Source organism: Diuraphis noxia, unplaced genomic scaffold (assembly GCF_037042655.1).
Source record: "Diuraphis noxia isolate RWA-SAM2 unplaced genomic scaffold, SU_Dnox_SAM2 contig0004, whole genome shotgun sequence".
Lineage (NCBI taxonomy): Eukaryota > Metazoa > Arthropoda > Insecta > Hemiptera > Aphididae > Diuraphis > Diuraphis noxia.
Genome location: NW_028301714.1, coordinates 66,230,783 through 66,247,600, shown reverse-complemented (window position 1 = coordinate 66,247,600; position 16,818 = coordinate 66,230,783). Strand labels below are relative to the sequence as shown.

The 16,818-nt window shown below is 31.7% G+C and overlaps 1 protein-coding gene across 4 annotated transcripts; it reads right to left on the bottom strand.

Moving 5' to 3' along the window:
- Positions 1 to 132: 132 nt before the first annotated feature.
- On the bottom strand, positions 133 to 13,300 carry LOC107169044 (cGMP-dependent protein kinase, isozyme 1-like). Of its 4 annotated transcripts, none has more exons than XM_015518649.2 (15): positions 12,990 to 13,300; positions 12,700 to 12,939; positions 9,406 to 9,557; positions 9,159 to 9,301; positions 8,890 to 9,027; positions 8,634 to 8,803; positions 6,104 to 6,206; positions 5,442 to 5,580; positions 5,195 to 5,298; positions 4,759 to 4,990; positions 3,688 to 3,919; positions 2,735 to 2,901; positions 980 to 1,165; positions 755 to 821; positions 133 to 646 (listed from the first exon to the last, which is right to left on the bottom strand). In XM_015518649.2, the coding sequence occupies exons 2-15, from the start codon at positions 12,925 to 12,927 to the stop codon at positions 551 to 553; spliced, it is 2,157 nt and encodes a 718-aa protein (XP_015374135.2). In that variant the 5' UTR covers positions 12,928 to 12,939; positions 12,990 to 13,300; the 3' UTR covers positions 133 to 550. The 4 variants fall into 4 exon arrangements, with proteins under 4 accessions (XP_015374135.2, XP_089081634.1, XP_015374136.2 ...); XM_089225508.1 differs by having other exon boundaries at positions 12,994 to 13,300; XM_015518650.2 differs by having other exon boundaries at positions 13,024 to 13,300.
- Positions 13,301 to 16,818: the final 3,518 nt, after the last annotated feature.

The following is a 16,818-nucleotide window of genomic DNA, read 5'->3' as shown; positions in this document are numbered from 1 at the left end:
TTTGTATACAAAGATTAAGTACTAAATTCTATTTAATTTATTTATTTGTGCATAATGAAATTCTAAATTATTTATTTATATTATATATTATATAATATAATTTATTTATATATAAAGATTAAAAAAAATATATATTGTAATTATTGTGTAGTACCCTGCTAGTACAACACACATATTTATTTCGTTGATAAATTATTTATTGTTTGGAAGACAATTGGGTGCTTGACTGTCTTTTTATAATTAAAAATAAAGTCTTAACAAAAATACACGATAAACAGTGAAGTTAGAGAAGATATTATAACATGTTAAACACACAGTGTATGAACGTTATACATATGAAATTATACTCAACCTATATTGATTGTTTTCCTCCTAGGAAATTGTGAAAGATGGTGGTTTTCACAACGAAGTCTTAAGTCTAGGCAATGAACTCTTATTGTCACATTTCGATTTCAACATTAATTTATAATAGTAGTAATACAAACAGTCCTGCAACAGTTGCCGAAGATTTTGTGGAGGTATTTATTGCTTTACGTTGCAGCTGACTGCGTCAAAACTCCGAGTCCCAGCCGGACAATTCGTCTGGTGGCACGTCTCCGTCTTCGGGATAACTATCGAAATTTGACGAATCTAGCGGATTGTTGATCTGTATAAGGTTAAAAATACGATAAAAAACCGATCATAAACTATATAAAATATATGTCGGATACGTGAGCTACACGGTGTTTGACCGTCGCTGCAGCTGTAGACTTACGTGGGGGATGATGGGTGGAATTATGCTCTTGTTCCTCAAACCGGTCCAGTCGAAACCTTTGAACCATCTGCGCGAAAACGATAAAAATAAAAATATATTCGTTGCCGAGTGGTAGGCAAATTCTAGTCCGTGTTTCTAGAACCTATCTGCCACCCATACTTTTTTTAAAAGTGGATTTAAAGTGAAAGCAAACAAAGTTAGCATCTTTCTAAACGGCCTACTCACTCATGCCGTCTGATGTCTTGTATGCCTCCCTTTTGATAGCCTATCCTTTCCGTCGGATCGCTTCGACACAGCTGTTTCACGAGACCTTGAGTCATTTTGTTCATTTGTCTCGGGAAGTTTACAGCACCGATACCTTTCAATATCGCGTTGTAGATGTCCATTGGATCTTTCCCGCTGAACGGAGGTCTGTAAACAGTGTAAACCAATAAAAATCATTTAATGATGTATATTATTTTTTAGCGGCCTATATATAATCAGTAACGTGTATGGAAGTAGAGTCTTTGTATTTTTCTAGCACTTACACAAAAAATAATAAAAACTATTCAAATATAAACAGTTTTCTATAACGAATTTTATACTTTTCGAATGCATAATAATAGGTTCTCCTTATCTGAAATTATTTCGTCACCAAAATATTTATTATGATATTTTAAATTGATTATGTTTTGGGAAAAATAGGAAATAATAGGTACTGTAGAGGAAAGATTTGCAAACATTTAAACATAACATTAGATAGCTTAAATTAAAATATTATACTGGCATTTATTTATAATTTTTTTTGTCATCGTAAAATTTTATGAATTTACAAATTTAATATAGTTTAATTTTACCATCATATAAAAATATATTTCAATTTCAATCTTCCGCTCTTACTTTTACTCCTTTCTAAAGCTTTTCAACTAATGCAATTTTTGGTAATCTTCCAAGACGCCCAGAGCGTAAATTGTGTACATGTTTAATATAAATTTATTATGATAAAAAAGTCACCTATGTGGGTCGTTTCATTCCGGAAGTAGTTGTTCAATGTACAATTAAATAATATCGCTCATATCATGCCTACTCTTACCGTATTTGCAGCGTACACTCTACGTGTCTATATACATGAATTAACTGTGTAGAAAAAGAAACAATCAATTTTAATCTAATTCGCATGTCTCATCTAGTCATTGATGTAATTTTCTAATTTTTTTTTAAATATATTCCATACCTATCGTATTTTTTTGTTGACTTTTAGTTTTTACCTTTTTTATCGGTATTTTTTCGTCACTTGTCATATATTTGTTTTACGTTATACTAAAGTTACTTTTTCGATTACATTTTTTTTCTTATCAGAGTTTTTGTAGTTAATTAGCAGCGTGTAGGTCAACAAGACTTTTTGATATTTTTTATTTTCAACGCACACTCGGTAACCATAAATCCATTAATCATAATACTCAGATATTCATGTAATCTAAACTTAAGTCATATTATTACGGTGAATATTTATACGTAAGATTTCAAATTATATATCCAAATGCTGTATGACTATTATTGTTGTTTTTATTTAATGTAAACTTTGTTATTCATTTTGAAAACAAACATAAAAACCAACCATCACATCTGAATCGCTCTAACTGTAGAAAGTGGATAAGATCATTTTTTATAACTTTTCAAGAGAGACAAAAAACAAAATATCGACGTGACCGTTTTTTTTTGTAAATTATTACTATTTTTGCACTAAACGACGGATTTACATGTGGCTAGTGAAAAATGATAATAAAATAAAAATTAATAAAAACGGACTTATCCTTTTTCTGCTGATGACGGTTCATCTAAATTCTAAATATCGGCTTTTACAACCATTTAGACATTTAGTATAGGGTTCAGTTCCGGTACCGGTACCATTACTGCGGTTCTTGTCGGTTCGTTTTTATAGTCTCCAAACTTAACAATTATCTATCTATAGGATGTAACGCGTGGATAAGTTGTACTTACATTCCAGCCAGAAGCTCGTACACGAGTATTCCCAGAGCCCAAAAGTCTACAGCCCGGTCGTGGCCTTTGTTCAGCACAACTTCCGGGGCCACGTACTCGGGCGTGCCGCAGAACGTCCATGTCTTCTTGCCTCGCGGTTGCAGCCTTTTCGCAAATCCGAAATCCACCTGTCGCCGAAAGAGAAAATTCTTAATTATATATTATGCACAATGAATAATAATAATTATACGAGAAGGTCCTGTTTGGACTGATAAAAAAAATAATTCAACAAAATATCAGTATTATGCACCGTAATAAATAACAATGAATAGATTCTATAACCGCATGGAATTTCCGTGTAACGACATAGCAACATTTGTGTTCATCAATTCTAATTCTGTGTATAACAACAATTTTATGATAGAGTGAATTGATCTATTTGCAAACTTAAATGCAAGAAATGAAGAAAATAGTATCTGTGTTTTCTCATGGGTATTTTATGTTATGCTCATAACTTACTCGAGGATGGTATAAAAACACCCATTTGTCCCATTTGAAAAAAATAGTTATTAATTTATTTTGGTCTTACCATTAAGTAGAAGAGAGGAGAGGTTCACTCACCACTGGTAATATATATCGGTTCATGTCGTGTAAAATATTATTTTTTTTATTGGCTTACCAAAATGTGGCTGTAAAAATGTAAGCGTGTCAACACGAGATACCAATAATACCATGATACCTCGAAGTTTCAACTTTTGGCAGTGTAGTTACACTTTGGTTAGTTTGATTATTGATTAGATAATATTTATGATTCTAATAATATTATACTAGTATATTTATTAAATTGAAATGTTATTTTGGAATTTATACGCAGCGCGGTGGTTGTGAACCTGTCTCGAACCATTGAGCCTCCCTTCTACTGCAGGGTTAGTGATAAGTCGTGGTAACATTATATATTTGAATTACAAACCAACCAGTTTCACGAAACCCTGTCGATCGAGCAACAGGTTTTCCGGCTTCAAGTCCCTGTAGACGACGTCGACTCCGTGTAAGTAGTCCAGTGCCTCCACGACGCACGTGATCACGAAACACGCGGCGTTGTCGTCGAAACACCTCCGGTCCCTGAGGAGCGTCCACACCTCGCCGCCCAGACAAGCCTCCATCAGCATGTACACGTATCTGCTGTCTTTGTACGTCTGGTAAAGTCTATGGAAAACGATCCACAGATTAATGTCATTAAATAAATTTCATTAGCAGTTACAGGTATTTCGTTTGTAACACTTGCTATTGTTTTTATTTTTTTATTTTGTACAGTAATAAATAGTATCGTGTAAGTTATATTATATGATGACTGATGATAATATTATTATTATAGTGATTGAAGTATGAAATATCTCACAAAAACGTGAAATATTGAAATTTTTCCAATACAAATATAAATTATGATTATATTTATCAATAACCTAACCAAAGAAAACCATAATTAATGAGTAATTACTAGTTACTAATTGCTTTCTAAAAATAATATAATTAAATTCTGTTTCTAAATATTATGATAATTATATGTAAAAAAAAAAAATGTATAATTGAAATATTCCATTTTCACAATTTTAAATTTCATGAAATTTTCAAACTCTAATTAATAATAATGATTATATAATCATGTAGTGTGATGTATATAGGGCATTGTGGTGGGTGGTTGAATCTGTTAAAAAAAATCATGTAGACGTCAGCGTAATTTAATTTTCGATTATTTATATAATTATAACTATAATATGGTTGATAGATTAGTATATTACACTAAAAACTAAAAAGTATTATGCAAAGTACTTATTATAAAAAGTACCTGCTTTACAATATTTTAATAAAGAAAATTAATTTCTTGCAATGTCAAAAATGTGATCATATCTTATATCTTACTATTTAAAATTAATAGGTCCGTAAAGTGTTCTACATTTACAACATTTGGGAGTGAGACGTGTTAATGTAATAATTATAATTAATTAATATTTTAATGTATTGTAAATTTGTACATTATTACTCACTTGCCGATAAACGGGCTCGTACACGATTCTAAAATGGTCTTCTCGTTGTACACATGCTCCTGTTGCTGCATGTCCACGATATTTTGTTTTTTTAGTTTCTTCATCGCGTACGATCGGCTTCTGTCCAATTTCAGACACACCAAATCAACCCGACCGAAGCCGCCCACGCCGATCGTGGCGACTGTCTCAAAATCTGTCAGCTCCACGCGGAACAGTTCCGGGTAAAATGTTTCTGAAAAATGGAACTTATAGGTACACTCAGAAGTAGAAATATTTCAAATATTGCACTTATAATTTCTTGATCGATATTTAGAAAAATACTTCTAAAATGTATTTTAAATTTTTACGCAATAACGATTTGTATACGTGGTACATGTTTACACAAATTGTTAAAATTTATATCTGATGTTTTGACCGAACAATAATTTGTACTTACTAGTTTTGATTTCTACCGGTGACTGGGCCGATGGCTTTCGCGGAACTTCCGTATACTTTTTGTTTTTTAGTTCCTCTAGATTACCGATGAAATGTACAAATGGCCTATTCACATATAAAAACTAATTTTGTTATTTTCTGTCCATTTATTATTATTGCGGTTACTTATAATAACGCAAAAATCCAAAGTGTAATTATAATAATAAAAATATTCAATCATATTTTTAGTAAAAAAAAAATCTATTAACTCTCTGTCCAGCGTGAGACATTCTGCTCCCGGATGCATGGCTACTACGTTGGCAGTCCTCTTGTCTTTTTTTAACAGCGCCACTTCCCCGAAAAACTCCCCTTGTTCCAATACGCCAAACTCTTCTTCTTCGTCTTCGCCTTAAAATATTAATATTATAATTTTATCTTGAAATTTTTTCTAAGTGAACTCGTACACAATATAACGTACCTATTTATTTTTATATCGATACTCATACCTGCATTGCTGCATATTTGTTGTAATGAACCCGAACTGCAGATATGAGGACTAACAATAGAATAGGATTTTTTTGAATATAACCACGAACTCCCATGATAAATAATTTTTTGTTTTTTCATTTATGATGCAAATATAATATCGATTTATATAATAATACTTAGATATATTATGTATTGCGCGGAATGCAAACGAGTAATTCAGTTATTGCGATTTGTCGTTAAGGAGGACTACTACCCATAATTCCCATAAAACAAATCCTTAATTACCTAGGAATTTTGACCATTTAAGAAACTGTACCGGCATGTCGAGTACTCATATTGACTGAGTGTTTAGTTACTGCTTATATTAGTTTTCATGTATTTGATCAATATTAATTTACAAAATGTTTATATTATACCATTTTAAGTGATGTAACGGACTAACCTTTATTGGTCTTTGTGACTTTCACTCGCCCTTCGCTCAGTATGTAGAACTTGTCGCCCAGAGTGTCCTGTTTTATGATATAATGCCCTTCCGGATAAAATTCCTGAAAAAAAAAAAACGGTTTCAGATTTATGAGAAAATTACGGTGGTTAATTAATTGTGTATTTAATATCCAGCATGTGTTATTGCATGGATTCCTGGGTACACCCATAGTACATGTGTATTATACACGTTTTGAAAACTTTCAAAAATGTCAAATGCGTTGAGTCTGACAAATTTCTGTGTGCATTGGGAAAGTTATAAGCCAAAAGGTCGTTAGATTTCCGACCTTTTGTTAAGGCATGAGTAAATCTCAAAGTTTGTTTTTATTTGTATATATTTATATATTTATATATATATATAGTATAATATAAACCGATTTAATACCTACTATATATCTATGTATTATATAATATTTTTTTAGAAATGAATCATACAATTCAAAGAATTTTCATTTTAAAATACATAATAGGTAGTACCTATGTAGGTTATATTAATTGTTCACACAGAATATACATATATTGTATCTATTATTATTACGCAAATAATAAATATCGTAAATAAGCCTGACGTAGATCGTGATATTATCTCTAAAAAGTTGCATTGTTTATAAATTAATTTAGTTAGTTTTTTTCTCCGTTATCATTAAATATTTTATTATTATTAGTTATATATGAATTATGATAGAGAGCATACATCATACAGGGTAAATTAAAAAAAAAAAAAACAATCTTGATCATCTTAAATATTTTATGTATAATTGTTTATTGCCCCAGTAATATTTAAAAATTAAATTATCTATTAATAAAAAGCTAGACATAATAATAATAATATGTATTATATATATATAAATCGATGTTTGTCTATTTGATAGCTAGAGACTCAAAAACCATACTAACTGTTTTCGATGAAAGTTGTATTATTAAATTTCTTGAAGTCTGGATGGTGTTTTTGGTTTATCTCTTCAACTTCTATAGGTAGCTTAATGGTAGCTCACACATACATTTAGTGTAAGGCTCACAAAAAATGAAGTGAGCCTATTTATGCCTTATAAATAGGTTTATGAGGTTGTCATTTACACATAACATTAATATTATCAGTATTATAATTAATGGATGTATCGCATACGCACCTAACAACTAAATATTGGTAGTTTAAACCAAAATATGCGCTGCAGCTGTAAGCCAGGAGAGCTGCTGAAATATCTAAAGAGCGAGACATAATACGACGTGAAGCTGAACGCTAATATTGCAGAGTCGATCAAAAACACATCCGATCTATTCACAACCGTTTTATTTGATTTTAAATATTCTCGGAACCAGAAACTCTGTTTTTTAATGTAGTTAATAACATTTGCGCTGAGTTGAATTACTTGGGATTTGGAACCAGCAATCCAGCATAATTGACAATTCGTGAAGTTTTGAGTTAATGATGTGAACATCATACTATATTATTTTTTTAATACCTATTTAAGTTTATTTACATCCACCTACAAATGAAAATTCATAATTTTATATCTTATAACAATTTTCCTATTCAAACTCTTTTATTTAACATTTTTCATCTGTTGATCTTTGTATTTGGTATCTGGTGTACTGGTATAAAGTTAAATTATTATATAATTTGTGTTTGCGTAATTTCAGTGGTTTAAATCAATACTAAGTTGTAATATTACAGGTGCTACTTCATATTATTTTTAAACTAAGAAAACTTCGTTTAAGATCATTGTAGCCCCATTTCAATAATATTCTAAAGGTTCTAATGATGATTTTATGAGTTTATGACACGACATAAGTATGATGGACTAGCGAATTTATCATATAGTATCAAACTATTAGTACCTATGATTATGTCTGGTAGTCAGTAGATATTACTGAGTTGGTGATAAACACTACCACCACTTGGATAGTTACGTTATTATTTATAAATACTTTATAGTCGAATGCAAACCCTATAATAATATGATATGAAAAATTACTTAAAATTGTTTGATGGCTTTTAAAGTTTTGAAAATTAATATTTTAATTCGTGTAAATAGCACAGAATATAATTATTAGTCATTGCAGTTACTAAAGATACGTATGTATAGGTATGAATTAATTATAATGTTAAAAAGTTTATTAATTTCACTAAACTGAATAAGGAATTTATACCCACATCATAAATTATAATGACAATTAGGCAATTTTAGCTGAATAGTATCTTGTTTATGATTTCGTTTTCTTGATCCTTATAATGTATGTATTTTGAACGTATCTAAATACCTAACTATTGATTAGTTGATATACTAGTTGTTTATTTTATATTTTTGATGTAATATACAAGCATATGAAGCTGCTTACCTATTTACAATTTAAAATTAAAACATTTATACCAAATAGTAAATAATTTATGAGTAGGATATCATGATATTATTACGTATTGGGATTGATTAAAAAAAATATGAATTAATTGTAATTTGTTATATAATTTGTATCATTGAGTGACGTACCTCTTTCAAGACGTCAGCGATTTTCGATAAAAACTCTTCATTGAGATCTTTCATCAACGGTACGCTTTTCAAAAATCCCACTCGTTCGTCAAATCGCTTCATAGCAGAAGTCTTCATGATTTGCTGATATGCCACTCTTTCCAAAGTCCACACTTTGACATCTTGGACGGCTAGAAGCACATACAAAATTTGGAGAACCATAAAATTTAAAGACACTTTACATTATATATAGTATAATAAATATACAATCACTTACCTCTCACCGATGCGGTACGCGGACAGTTATAAAGAATGGCCATCTCGCCGAACACTTCGCCAGGTCCGATGGAATCGACCACCCGTCCGCTCTGGATCACGTCGAGCATTCCTTCCTCGGAAACATACAAACAACACCCTGCAGCAGTATAATAATGGCGTTTAAATATTATTTATAACCGTTTCAAAAACGTTATACGGCTAAAAACAGTTCAAAGTTTCCTCGTTAGACTGCAAATTTTTAAATTGCATGAACACTAATATCCGTACCCGGATCGCCTTTCCTGATGACATATGCCCCAGCTTCAAAGTCTTTCGTGTACATAACGTCCACAATCTCGGAAATCTGGTTGGTGTTTAGATTCTTCAGAAACTGATTTTTGCACAGGGCCTGTTTGATCAGATGCTTGGTTCTGAAATAAGCATCCGATACATTATGTGACCACGTGCATAGGTAAACAATTTAATATTTTTAATTATTAAAGTAAGATATTAAAAATAACAACTTTTTTCGTACTTGATGGATTTGGACTGTTTAGGAAGTAGCATCGGCGTTTCTGACGAAGTCGAACATTCTCCCGACACCCCTTTCTTTTTGTCCAGTCGATGTGGTGACGATTGCGGCGATGGCACAAGTAATTGATTTGATACCGCGTTCTCCAGAATATTCTACTCAAACAAAATCCAAATAAACATAAATATATGATAAGTACACCCTCGTTATAATAATATAGAATGACTGAAAGAGGAAATTGTCAGAGTAAATCATGATCTATATTGAAACTGAAACTCGAAGCATAACAATACGAATATTCGATCCACTCATATTTTATAGTCCTATCTATTGGGTTGGATAAAAGATAAAAGATTAAAGAATAGGGTTCAGATTTTAAAATATAAAAATTAATAATATTAACATTACTATTATCAGTATAAATATTTTGTTATACATTTAATTAATACAATTGAAGAAATATCATACTCTAAAAATAATGTCTAATTATTTCACTCTTATCTTCTTATTTTCAGTGGTTATGAATGAAAATTTCATTAAACACGAATTATGCATAAATCCAAACTTTGGCTTACTCTAACCCGCAGGTCAGTTTTGTAAATAGAAAAAAACTTTTAATACAAAAAATGTTTTTAAAAAATAATAATGTATCCGAATATGTAGTACTAGTAAAAAAATAGTGTTTCCATTGTATCACATTGTATAACTTGTAAATTTAATTTATTTTCTAAAATAAATTATTATCTAATTATTACAATATAGGTGATGGTTCTACGGCTGCATTAAGGTAAAACTGAGATAAGACAATAGTCCATTTAACTTTTTTTCAGTGGGATTTAAAGTGCTAAAAGCCTAAAAATAAACCTAAAACGACAATATTTATAAATTTTTATGGATAGTATACTATAAATTATTTTTAAAGCACAAAATCGAATTTATGTATTTCATTATATACATATTTTTTATATTTTTTACATTTATCCCATGCCCACCCTCATTTTATATTTGAGGAAATTTTCTAGTATTTACTACTATAAATAAATCCCCCTAGACGTAATTATCAAAAACCTGCAACGTCACTCTCCGCGTTCGACTTGCAGACATCACCCGAGTCGCGTGGTAGAATTTAAGTAACACTTATATAAAACTCGATCAACGCTCGTGTAGCTGATATAGCATATATCACTGATTTTAATTTAATTAGGTTTGTTTGCATATATCATTGTAGTTTTTTTTCGTAATTTCAGTTGGGGGAGAGCGAAATGATAATTTTGCCCCCTCTTACATACAATACTTGCATAATTATACCACAGAAGGGAAACGACAAGCTGTCCCATATAGCTCACTCACTGTTTCTGACGTAGTCGTCACGTATGTTTTTATGCGTTGTGGGATCGCATTATCGCTCGACACCCAACTCGGTGATTATCAAGTGGGTCAATAACTTCAGTATTTATTAGATAATAATATACGCGCTAGTGCAGGAAACTATTTTGTGCCATATACCACTTATCACTATAAACACGATAGTGGTGGCCGGGTGTACCAATGTGTACAAAGGATACGTCATACAAATGGATAAAACACAATACTGGTAATATAATAAAAGCCGAAAGTTTGTATATGCGCGCATAGCCTATGTTATTATATTATATACAATATTTGATTCGCATTACATCGAATAATTTTATATTACCTACAATGTTACTCGTTATAGGAAAGATTTAGTAGTAAGTTGGTATACTGTACAAACAAATTATATCTGAATATTGTACGGAACAAACACATTGCTTTAATAAACTAAAACACCACAAGGCCCACACTTTTTCTTCGAACATAAATAATAATGAAAGCCTGGTAAAGAGTGCGTATAGTGTTAGCTGCATTATTGTACCCCTCGAGTTAGAACTATTATATGATTAGCATATAAACGCGTTTCTTATACATTATAGTGGCTCGCGGTATTTTAGTTTGTACGAGGTCAGCACGTGTATATAATAAACGTTATTATTTAGACTAGACGCGTGCGTATGAAATATATAATATATTATATTCGTTCGTGTTTCGACAACTTAACAATGTCAACCGAAATAAAAGAAAATTGCGGTGCCAGGCTAATCGATTTTAGTTCCTACTCGAAAAGTTCGCCATTGATGTTAAGTGTGGCGGCGTATACAACGTGTGAACCCACGTACCTCGCAGCTTTTAACACCATCATGACCGTTGTAAAAAAAATTGTGTTTTTTATTTTTCGGCGGATTAGCGTTTCTATAAGACGAGCGTGACCATGTTCTTAAATGAGTGGTTAGAACGAAACACGTGAACGTGTGAAAAATTAAAATTAATTCATGGCCTATCCAAAGTAGGTACTTTGTTAGTATATGATGGCCAATCTAAATTCTAAATAGGTATCATGGCCCATCTTAAGTGCTAATATTATTGCACTACACTATCAAAGCCGACATCATAAATAAAACTTTTCAAATAGAACATCATTCATATAGGTACTTGGTAAGAGACATAAAAACATTCTATTAGCAACGAAACAGTTTTTTGTTCCACCCGAAAAGTTGGAAAAACTGAGATTGGCCATAATCGTGGTTATTATAGACTCTACGAGTTCCGATACTGTATAAATAATAAATATAATATTTATATGTATACTTGCTCCCTCACTGTTATGCGTATTTACTTTTTAGATATCCGTTGCATCTATATTAGTGTTTAATAGTAACGTGGCAAAAAAGGCTTTTCACAGTCCTCACGCAGTCTCTGTTTGTTTCATTTAAAAGAGTGATTCGGTATGATAGGATCTTCTCATCTCGCTTTAAATTTTGAACAAAATTCTGTTAGCTGTTTAATAGTAATACAGCCATTTTAGTCTTGATAGATTAAAGAGCGTTTGCTGGTCACTTTAGGCTAAAGTAGTGTACGGTGGCGTATAACCAGGATTGTAGAATGGGGCTAAGAATAAATCAAACTAAGTTTTTTTGGCCTATTTATCAAAATATTTTTTATTCCGTGTTGTTTTCAAACTCGCGAATCCGGTACGAATGAGTAAGTATATATCTGCAAATGCCATAGCTATATACAATGAATTAGATAATGTCTGTGTGCGCTAAAATATAATCTGCTGTATAAGCGACCGTACCACAGAGATTTAAAATTTGTACGTCACCGCGATTATCGTCATCGAGTCGGGCACACCATCAATGCATGCGTGGTGGGTGATGGGTTCGCGTGCGTCGAAACCAGGTGCTCGATCATATTAATATTGTTATACGGTATCAGACTCACTCGTATGTCTTCGACGGCCCTGCCCAGTTGTTCGATGGTCCGATCCTTTTCGTCCATGGCAGCTTTGAGGAGCTCCACATCTCTGGTCAGTTGGCTCACGGCCTCGGTGGTGGAGGTGGTGGTCATCTTCAGGTCGGGTACGCCACTGCGGGTCGACTCGTTTGTTTTTCTGCTGCCTCCACCACTAGAAATCGCGTTGCCCATGAACAACAGCAGCGCGTGGCACATACCGTAGTCCTCCTATACATAGGTATTATTATTTCGATTATATATTATATGTTGTTTTCTACCTGCGGGTCACCGATTGCTGTCCGTCCGACTTACGTGCGTGCGCGGCCCGGTTACCCCGGTTATACCTAGGTATTATGCACCGAACGGTTATAATTTATTATTCGCGCTTGATATTATACCACAGTCGCGGTAGTCGTCGTGGTCGTGCTACGACTCTTCGCCACATACCATCATCGCATCAACACTCCGTGTTCTACAACCTCGCTGCAACTGGTCTGGACTTGATGCGGGTGCACCGCGGTCGCCGTCCATCATTCAGTCGGCCTTGCGACGTGCACCCACCGAGTGTGTATAAATAATAAAACGTTGTAAAATAATTATTATTATCGCCGGCGCCGTTATCGTGGTCGCCCCCTATTAATATACGTACATACGAGTACCCATTATAGTATACATTAGTTTGTGTTAAAATACGTGTGTACTGCCACTGTTTTTTTATATTTTTTTTTAATAATTGGGTCACAGACCGCCCACGAACACACGATAATAATACATTATAACGTTATACAGGGTCTTTTAAAATTGTGTGCGTGCGATTGCCCCGAAACTCACCGCCGAGAAAGCATTTCTGTCACGCTGAACACCTTACTCAATAATAAAGATATTTTTTATTTTGCCGCATATACGTACGATAATATAATATGATATGTTATGTACAGTACAGTGCATATACCACGCAGCGATATTACATTATTATATAATATACAATCGTTTGTTCTTTTTTCTACAATTTTTATACGCATAGTACGCTGTACTAAATTGTCACCCAAATCGCACGAGTCATACGGCTCACCTTCACTGCCGGCAGCGGACCAATGGCTGCGCCGCGGGCACAGGAAAACGATACTGCTCCGACGCGGATTTTGCGCACCATCGCATGCGACTATATAACATATGTTTTGGGTTTATGCGCATATAAATGTTTATTAAATTTAACATATTTTGTTTACTCGAAGACGATCGTCGTTTATGGTATCGTTGTTGCGTGTACATTTTATTATTATTATTGTACGATCTCGGGCACCGCGAAGACGTTAATCTTTCCATAAATAATTTAGGCAAATGTATACATAGGTTTTACACAATTGCAACTGCAGGAAGGTGATTCTTAGTTTTCGTTTTGTTATTGTTATTCTAAAATATTGGATTTCACACGGGACAATTCAATGTTCTAGTTTTGTATACAACCGCAGAGACCTGCGAGAGACATTGTGATAAAAAGGTTGCATGGCGCTACAATATGCATACACATTATAGTATATTACATAAATTATATACCATATATCTGGGGTAAATGGGCGATCCATTTTAACAGTTTTAAAAATATTCATTTTAAACCATTTTAAGTCGTTACAAAATAACATTTTTCAAAAAAAAAAATATATATTTTTAGTATTATATCGTTATAAATTATAATTATCTAAGTTTTTTCTGTTCTAAAAGACAACATACTTTTTAAATCTCTAACTATTTCTAATTCCTAAGCACAATTTTATCCTGGTTATTTTGTTCCATAGAAATCAGATTTCGGACAAGGATATAGGTAGCTTATTATAGTTAAGAATTATTTTAAGTTAAGTAATGTGGAGTTCATAACCTTGTACTATTCCAATTCGGCTATCAAAACCTTAAATAAACTTATTACTCACAAATTACTCATCTAAAATTCGATTTTTATACGTCTTCGGTGGGCATACTCTAAAAAGTATTTTGATTTGAATTAAGTAATTAAAAATGCATGTTATTGCCATTAAAAAATGCAAAAAAATAAAAAATGATAACATAAAATAGTAAGACATAGGTACAGTTTTATTAAAAAAGTTGTTTTTTAACGACTTAAAATTATTTAAAATAATAATTTTTAGAAACGTTTAATGGTTTTTGAAACAATGAGTGTCTTACGTTAAATGTACTGTAATAATGATCGTGTAGACTGTATAGAACCATAAATCTATAGGCCTCTGCACTATATTATAATGTAGGTACCTAATATTAAATATTATCATCATAATTCATAATAATTGTAATATGTTATTGTTCATCGTATCATAATCATGACGAGTCTTTTATTTAATTCCGTTTTTTACGTAGGCATTTAATTTTTTGAAAGAAAAATCTTCACAATAGTCCCCTTCTATAATATAAACTTATGACCTACCTATTGGCTGTTATATATTTATATAAAAATATATTCGACTCATCTAGTCAGTACAGAATTTATATAACAAGAGTAACAGCTGTAATCAGTAAGGTCATCGCAGGTTACCTTAATCAAAATTGAATTCAAATCATTGTAATATTAATACATGTTTCTGTATTGTTTCCGTTTTTTATAGGTATCGGGACACCAGATTCTTACATTTGTATAATAGATATTGTTTGACATGTTTGATTTGTTTACCTGATTGTTATAATGTACTAATTTAATGTTTCAAAATAATTACCTTTATAAACTGATTTACTTTTATTAAATATCAAACAATAATTATGCAATGAAATCAAATTCGTTGAAGTAAAAAATATCATTATCTTTAGATATTGTTGTTTATTGCGTTATTAATAATCACATTTTTATAATAAACATATTATGTTTTACTGAGGTATAATATTTCGAGAAAGAATTGCATATTAATTAAATTTTAGAAATGAAGCTTATAAAGTTTGTTGAAATTTAATTGATTTGATAATCATTTAGTTTTGTTTGTTTTTTATTCGTCTGTTTTAAAATGTCTTCCAATTTTTCAATTTAATTTTATATTGTGGTTTTTATTTGCAGGTTTTGAATTTAGAGCTCGCGAACGATGGTTAAAGAAAAAGTTAAATAATTATTATACAGTACATAAACATATAGTAGGTTAGATATTACTCAATAAGAACAAAAACCTGCATTGTAGTATAAAGATATAAGCTAAATTAGGATCAAATAAGAATAAAGTGGTGTTCATTCAAAGGTACATCGTTGGAAATATGACATACATCATACACGTCACATAATAATATATCACACAGTCGATGGACTATGAATAACATCATCCGGTTCCGGTAGTGGGATTATAAATGTATAATACACAGGACAAATCACCGGAAGTGCTCATTTCACTTATGCCAGCGGTCTTATAATAGAGAACACACCTCCACAAAGATGGTTGTTGAATCGTTATGATATTATGGTTTGAAACGTCATCAGACCAGACTAAAAGAGTATACAGGCTAAGAATATTATATATTATACTGCAGGATGATTCACTATGCCCACATCCATTTTTCTTTACTACCGTAGTTATTATTCAAAATCTGATTTTGGGAATTTTTAAAAGGAGGTATACTATATTTAAATGTAGATTATATTTTTGAGTATCTACTTGCTCTAATTTTTGTATCGTTAAAATTATTAAGTAGATGATTTTTTTTTTTTATTTGATGTGATCCGACCGATTAGTTTCAGAGTTATTAAACATTTTTTTTTAACCCGAACCGAACCGAACCTAGAATTAGTTTAAGTTGAACTTAACATATTTATCATTCGTTTTCAAAACATATATAAAATATTATCATTAATTAATAATTATATAGTAACTATTTCTAAACAACCACTATACATTTTTAGTTTTCAAAAACAACTTTTGAATTGTATAAACATTTAGTCTTTGAACTATCGTAGCTATTAAGTCCAAAATCTAGTTCAACAAATATTTTTAAGTTTGATTTTCGAACAGTAAAATATGCTTGATAGTTCGGTTCGAATTTTTTTCATACCGAGTTCGAATTTCGAACCGAACCGAACATTAAGGGTTCGGTTCGAGGTTCAAACAGTTCGACCCATCACTA